This window comes from Vicia villosa, linkage group LG1, assembly GCF_029867415.1.
Source record: "Vicia villosa cultivar HV-30 ecotype Madison, WI linkage group LG1, Vvil1.0, whole genome shotgun sequence".
NCBI classification, from domain to species: Eukaryota; Viridiplantae; Streptophyta; class Magnoliopsida; order Fabales; family Fabaceae; genus Vicia; species Vicia villosa.
The window spans coordinates 59,785,636-59,792,959 of NC_081180.1; the positions used below are offsets into that span (position 1 = coordinate 59,785,636).

The window sequence follows — 7,324 nt, forward strand, 5'->3', positions numbered from 1 at the left end:
TCGTCTCTCTCTGCGCTTCTCTTTGTTCTTCCGTTGCAAACGGAACATATCCTCTAGTGACAAGATCTAGAACATCTTGAGCACCAAATAATACACGCATTTGAATCATCCATCTATTCCAGTTTTTACCATCAAGAACTTGAAGTTTGGTATTCAAGTTGCTTCCACTCATCTTTAAACTTGTGCAGACAAAGATTTCACTCACACTCACACAGTGCTTCCCAACCCACAAACAACCAAGAAAAATGTGATTCAACACAATTTTGTTTCCCTGAAACAAAATCAATCACACAGTCACACAAACTCACGTTCACTCGTGTTTCCCTGTGTTTGGAACCGGAGCTCTAGATACCAATTGTTGGTGCACAAAAAATAAAGATGATGACAAAGAGAATAACGGTGCAAAGATTAATGAGATAGAATAATATTGTATATTCTACTTGCGTTGTTAATAAATGATAGCTACTACAACGCTATTTATACAAAAGAAAATTGCCACCTAAGCCCTAACAGACTAAACTTAATGAGCAAGTTTAAGTACAAACAGTACAATACTACAAAGTACTAAAGTACCCTTTAACTGAATAGCTAAGCTAACGGGACCCAGAAGGTAGAACTTCTGGTCAACACTATCTTCTGAGTAACCATCAGAAGATCAGCACACATCAGAACTTCTGATGTTCATCTTTTGAATATTAAATTACTCTTCAATAAAATCCACTCCATACAAAAGCAATATACTAAAATATTTATTATAATATTAATAGTTAAATGAATCTAATAGTACTAATATTAGTCAAAAAAAAATTGTTTTTTTTGTTTATCTCTAACTTAAATAATACTCAACAGTTATTGTTCAAAGAAGCTGATGTGTCGCAAATTGCATGCAACTGCACGCACAGATTAGAGACAGGCACACGCCATTATCTATTCCGCACACTTCACACCTCCTCCGACCAGATTCTCCTTCCATATACAAACAAACAAACAAACTTGTTCTTAACAAAACATCACGTTTCATCGCGTGTCATGCCACATTCTGACACGTGTCAAACTATTTAAAAACACTGCAACCTTTGTCAAACAGAATTCATTAAACTGTTTCATGCTTCAAGAGTTGCTAAAATAATATCAAATTCAGTGATTAAATTGTATCCATTATGTATCCAAACCCACATGAACAATCACAACCACTGTTATTGAAAGAGCGAGAAGATGAAAAGCCACGAGAAACAGCGTACGAATCGTCAGAAAAGATAGTGGTGGTTGGAATCGACGAGTTAGAAAATGGTGGCACTGAAGTGCCACCATTTTCATTGAAGAAGCTGTGGCTATTCACAGGTCCTGGATTTTTAATGAGTATAGGTTTTTTGGATCCAGGGAACATAGAAGGAGACCTTCAAGCTGGTGCCATTGCTGGGTATTCTTTGTTGTGGCTTCTTATGTGGGCTACTGCAATGGGGCTTTTGATTCAGCTTTTGTCGGCGAGGCTTGGTGTGGCTACAGGGAAGCATTTGGCTGAGCTTTGCAGGGAGGAGTATCCTAGGTGGGCTAGGAATCTGCTTTGGGTTATGGCTGAGTTTGCTCTGATTGGTTCTGATATACAAGAGGTTATTGGTAGTGCTATTGCTATTAGGATTCTTAGTAATGGGGTTATTCCTCTTTGGGGTGGTGTTGTTATTACTGCTCTTGATTGGTGAGTCTAGTTTAGTGATTTCCCTTTTGGTTCTTTTTGCTTTACTTGATTTTGTTGGATTTTTGTGTGATTGTATCCCAAATAAATCTTTGACATGTCTGTGTTTTGTTGCCTTGTGTTGTGTGTTACAGTTTTATTCTTCTGTTTCTTGAGAACTATGGTGTGAGATCATTGGAAGCTTTTTTTGCTGTTCTCATTGGCATAATGGCACTAGCTTTCGCTTGGATGTTTGGCGAGGCAAAGCCAAGTGGCGAGGAACTTTTAGTTGGTAAGGTTCTTGTTTACTTCACTAACTTAGAAAATGTAAATAATTCTGCTTATGAAATATGGTTAATTTATATAGTTGAAGATAAATAGGAAAGACAGTAAATAGTTAGAGATGTAGACACAATTGTCTCAGATCCGTGACACCAAGTACCTAGAGATGTAGACACAATTGTCTCAGATCCGTGACACCAAGTACTTAGAGATGTAGACACAATTGTCTCAGATCCGTGACACCAAGTACTTAGAGATGTAGACACAATTGTCCGGACTCCGTGACTGAGTAGTTAGAGATGTAGGCACAATTGTCTGGACTCCGTGACACCGAGTAGTTAAAGATGTAGATACAATTGTCTGAATTCCATGATTAAATATCGTTTGTCCTCTGTTAGCATGATTAAATATCGTTTGTCCTCTGTTAGCATTTTTTTGTATTGGCCACTTTTAAACCAATGGTTGTTATTCTAACACAAGTAAATTGTTGAGTTGGTTGTACCTCTTGCTTTGAAAATGATTTTGAGTCTAATTTAATCTTTGTAGGCATTTTGGTTCCAAAAATAAGCTCCAGAACCATACAACAAGCTGTTGGAGTTGTAGGCTGTCTTATAATGCCTCACAATGTATTCTTGCATTCTGCCCTTGTTCAATCGCGTAAAGTTGATCGCACCAACAAAGGTCGAGTTCAAGAAGCACTTAACTATTACTCTATAGAGTCTACACTTGCCTTGATTGTCTCCTTTGGCATTAACATACTCGTAACCTCCGTGTTTGCGAAAGGGTTTTATGGTTCTGAAATGGCAAATAATATCGGCCTTGAAAACGCGGGACAGTATCTTCAACAGACTTATGGAGGCGGAGTTCTTCCGATATTGTATATATGGGGTATCGGGTTATTAGCAGCCGGTCAAAGTAGTACCATAACTGGTACTTACGCCGGACAATTTATCATGGGAGGTTTTCTTAACTTAAGGATGAAGAAATGGATGAGGGCGCTGATCACTCGAAGTTCTGCAATAGTTCCAACCATGATAGTTGCTCTTTGGTTTGATACTAGAGAGGATTCACTAGATGTTCTGAATGAGTGGCTTAATGTACTTCAGTCAGTTCAAATTCCATTTGCACTTATTCCTTTGTTGTGTTTGGTGTCAAAGGAGCAGATCATGGGCACTTTCAAAATCGGCACTGTCCTCAAGGTGATTTCTTGGTGTGTGGCTGCTCTTGTGACAGTGATTAACGGCTATCTGTTGCTGGAATTCTTCTCATCTGAAGTGAATGGAATGATAGTTGGTGCTATAGTGTGTGTAGTAACTGCTGCATATGTTGCATTCATCGTATATCTTATTTTGCGTGCAACTACATTCTCCGCTATTCTCGGTTTGACAAAGGCTAACTCGGCCACGGCCAAAGGTGATGCTTCAACTTGGATAGTTGAGTGAGTAATGTATAGAATTGCAGAATAGGAAGAGTATTACTCTACTACCAGTGGCTTTCATGATGCAATGGCCAAGGGTTGTCTTAGTGTTTGTTTGCCATGTAAATTATATAAAATAATTTAGAGTAGGTTTTTGTGTTGTATGACTTTCAAATTTCTTGTTTTGAATGCGTTGGAAATAGATGTAGTGCTTAAACTTTTTCTGTGATATCTTTAGGCTACTCTACATTCTAGCTAGAAGTTCCATGTGTCTTTCTCAAATACTTTCCAGTAATTTTGATTGGGCAAAAATAGGATAGATGGAGAAGAGAGGAAGGAGAAACTTCTTAATTTTGAAGTGCTATTTCAAAGGAAAACTAGTAGAAGACCCGTGCATCCGCACGGGTAATTTATATCTTAACGTGAATAATATAGTACAAATGAAATGAGCACATATACTTCAATGATATACTTTAATGGTTCTTAAGAATATACTTAGAAATGTTAATGTGAAATATAAATATGTACAATATTTTATTGAATAAAAAAAATAATATGGTGATAGTGACCCGTGAAAATAGTGAGTTTCAGTAATAAAAATCACAGGAGTTGGTAAAAGTTGTGGTGATAGTGACCCATAAAATAGTGAGTTTTAGGAAAAAAATTATAGGAGTTGGTAAAATCGGGATATAAGAAAATTAAAAAGTGTTCATTAGATTATAAAAAAATTCACAATAACAAAGAAAAAACTCAACCAAATAACCAATAGTAAAAAGAGAATCATGTGAAAATATATTGTTGGTCAAAATTTTCGTAAGTATTTGTTAAATAAATTTATAGTTTAAATAATTTGATATAATTGTCAATAAAATAATTGTCAATAAAATATTGTTGGTCAAAATTTTGATTAAACATATAAATTTATGCGCAATTTCGTCTTGAAAATTTAATACAATAAATATTAATGTGTAGGAGAGGCATTGATTAACCTGATAAAATTATCGTTAGATGCCATCAAGTAATTCTAATGCATAATTTAAAACACCTTTTGCAATTACATTTGTTGCATGTGCTTCTCAAACACATGTAGTATTAAGATAATATGTTTTTATATAATTATATTTATCGTTCCCACTTATATTTATGTATCTTTCAAATATGTTTTATATAATTATATTTATCATTCTCACTTATATTTATGTTTATCTTTCAAATATGTGAATGGGGTTTTTTATGATTGATTATGTCACGGACAAATAGAAATAGACAACTATCTTACATAATAACAAACTATTATACCATCAATCCTTCAAAATAAATTATTCCAAGTCAACTGTTATTGAAACAGATGTTAAAGAACTAAAAAAAATAGACATGTCTCATGAAACCGAAAGCCATGAAAATTTAAATAATGTTATTCTCGTAAATTTTCTCAACATATTGCAACAAACAGTCACAAATATCAATTTATATGATACGAAGATAAATGACAACCACACAGTAAAGATATCATACAATATAATAAAGTAAGATGAGAATTTTGGCAAGTTTGCCAAGTGTCAAATTCTCAGTCTTTTGCTATATTTAATTGTTTCTATAAAAGGAAATTTTTAATTAATAAAATTCTATTATATTTTTAAATTAATTAAACTTTATTTGTTATAAAATTCTATTATATTTTTGCAATTGGGAAGATCAATCGTGGATTGTCCTTAGTACAACATAAACGAATATTTGGGGAAGAGGAAAGAAATTGATATTGAAAGTGAAACGCCCGATGCATCGTTTCTCAATACAAGTTCAGACGCTTTCGGTTCATCTTCAATTTCATCATCAATTTCTCTTTTCTTCTCATCTTCAATTTTGTCTTCTCCACTCAAAACATCTTCTTTTCCACTGAACAAAACATCAACTTCTCCGATGCAATCGGTACCTGAACCAACAGTTTCTCTTTTCCCTAACCTGAGGAAGCACATCATCAATTTCATCTATTGGATTTCCATGTAATTATTTTGTTGTGGTGTTGATGTGCTTAATGTTCATATGGTTATTTAAGTCTACCTTGCTTATGTTTTTCTATTACATGTTAATGATCATAGGTTTTTCCTTGATAAAACTAACACATGAAACTTAACTTTTGTAGATTGGAGGAGCCAATGAAGCTGAAGTTGGTGACAAAAATGATACAGTAACAGGTAAGCATAATTCTTTATCTTCATTTGACGTTTTCTGTTTTGATTTTTGAATTTTTTTTTTTTGTTTTTTTTTGTATAGATGGATTTCAGAAATTGAAGAAGATTAAGGACTCGAGTAGGCAGAGCCGGGAATTGGAAGGGCTGGCGGGGAAAATGCGAGAGAGTAAAGGGTACTTTTCCTCTTTCATTTGTGAAAGATGTGTTTGGTTTTTTATGGTTTAGTTGTGTGTTAAAAATGTAACAATGTGAGCTTGATGTTGTTCATTTTATTGGTTATAGTTAATTGTTGTTTGCAATTTCTAGATCTGTGCTGAAAATGTATGAACCAGAAGAAAGAGGAAAAATACAGTGTTCAAAGAAGGTATGAGAAATCTTCTGTTACTGTACCAATTTGTCATGGTGGAATGAGTATCGATAATTACATAATCATTCATCTGTAACAAATTATCGAGGAGGGTCTGATTATTGTAGCTCCCCGAGAAACGGTGAAAGAACTTGAACAGGTGGCTAAATTTTACGTACGTTTAATTTGTACATAAAATATATATGGTGTTGCTTTCAAAATGTTATGGACATAGCTAATTGATCATTATCTGAAGCTTTTCTTGCTTCAAGCAGCTAGCTGGCTTTCTTTTACCTTACTATATCATGGCTTGGGCAATCAGCGTTTTATATCACGACATGCATTATACATATGTTGGCCTTATATGCTCTGATATTTTGTTTCTGGTTGCTATACAATTTTACTGATATCATACATAATAATATTTCTAAAGGAGTATTTGGGCAAGTTTTACAAGTGGCGCAATTCTAAAGCCTTTGCTATTTATAATATTTCTATTTTTGGTAACATTACTATAAATATATATATATGGTATGTTTTTTATTATATATTTTGTTTTTTAAAAACAGAATCATTATAAAAAATTAACTGTTATAAATGTGATTTTCTCGATATAACCTTTTACTTCTTCTTTCTCGATGCAGCGTTTCATATTCTTGCAATTTTTCCTTCTCAATGCAACCTTTTACACTTCCTCTTTCTCGATGCAGCCTTTCTCGATGCAGCGTTTTTTTTCTTCAATTTTTTTCTTCTCGATGCAACCTTCCAATGAATCTCATCATGAGCAGCCTTCGGATTTAGGGTTTATAAATAGGTAAAAAACCCCTTTGCCAATTCACGCCTCCCTCCTGTTCTGTTCTTGCAATTCGAAATTTGTTGATTTCCTCTTCTCTTTTGCTAATTCACGCCTCCCTCCTTGCAGTTCTTGCAAATTTTGTTTTATTTTTGTCTCAAAAACTTGATTTTGATTGATTATTTAAACTTAAAATGCAAATTGTTTAATTTTAGTTTGATTTTTTCTATGGGAATCTTATGATTGAAATTTAGGATTTTGTTTACTTATGCAGTCTCTCTATCTTTTTCAGGATGCGGTGTTACATAGTATGACTGATGCAAAAGTTGCATCTAAATCACTTATTAAAGAAGCTCATACTCCAGGAAGCTTAGACAACATCACTTGTGTCGTTGTTTGGTATATGCTTTTGGTATATGTTATTTCTAACATCAGAGACTTCTATGGTGTGAAAAGAATACAACACATTCAGCTCAGATTTAATCTGTTAGTAATTTTCATTTTCATGTTGATATATTCAGCCCAAATTTCATCAGCCCTTTTAGATCCTGTGGTTTTATCCCAAACAACCTCACCTTGATAGAGAATGTTCTTCACGATAGCATAACGCATCCTCAACGCT

At 34.0% G+C, this 7,324-nt stretch overlaps 1 protein-coding gene and 1 long non-coding RNA gene across 3 annotated transcripts; both read left to right on the top strand.

Annotated features, from left to right (window-relative positions):
* The first annotated feature begins 1,106 nt into the window (after nt 1-1,106).
* LOC131639027 (metal transporter Nramp3.2-like) lies at nt 1,107-3,743 on the top strand. The gene is made up of 3 exons (XM_058909549.1): nt 1,107-1,696; nt 1,828-1,964; nt 2,501-3,743. The coding sequence occupies exons 1-3, from the start codon at nt 1,161-1,163 to the stop codon at nt 3,394-3,396; spliced, it is 1,569 nt and encodes a 522-aa protein (XP_058765532.1). The 5' UTR covers nt 1,107-1,160; the 3' UTR covers nt 3,397-3,743.
* Nucleotides 3,744-5,087: 1,344 nt separating this feature from the next.
* Nucleotides 5,088-6,293, top strand: LOC131639036 (uncharacterized). Of its 2 annotated transcripts, none has more exons than XR_009294836.1 (4): nt 5,088-5,408; nt 5,515-5,566; nt 5,646-5,736; nt 5,870-6,293. It is a non-coding gene; the product is annotated as an uncharacterized LOC131639036 (long non-coding RNA). The 2 variants fall into 2 exon arrangements; XR_009294838.1 differs by having other exon boundaries at nt 5,088-5,374.
* The last annotated feature ends 1,031 nt before the right edge of the window (nt 6,294-7,324 follow it).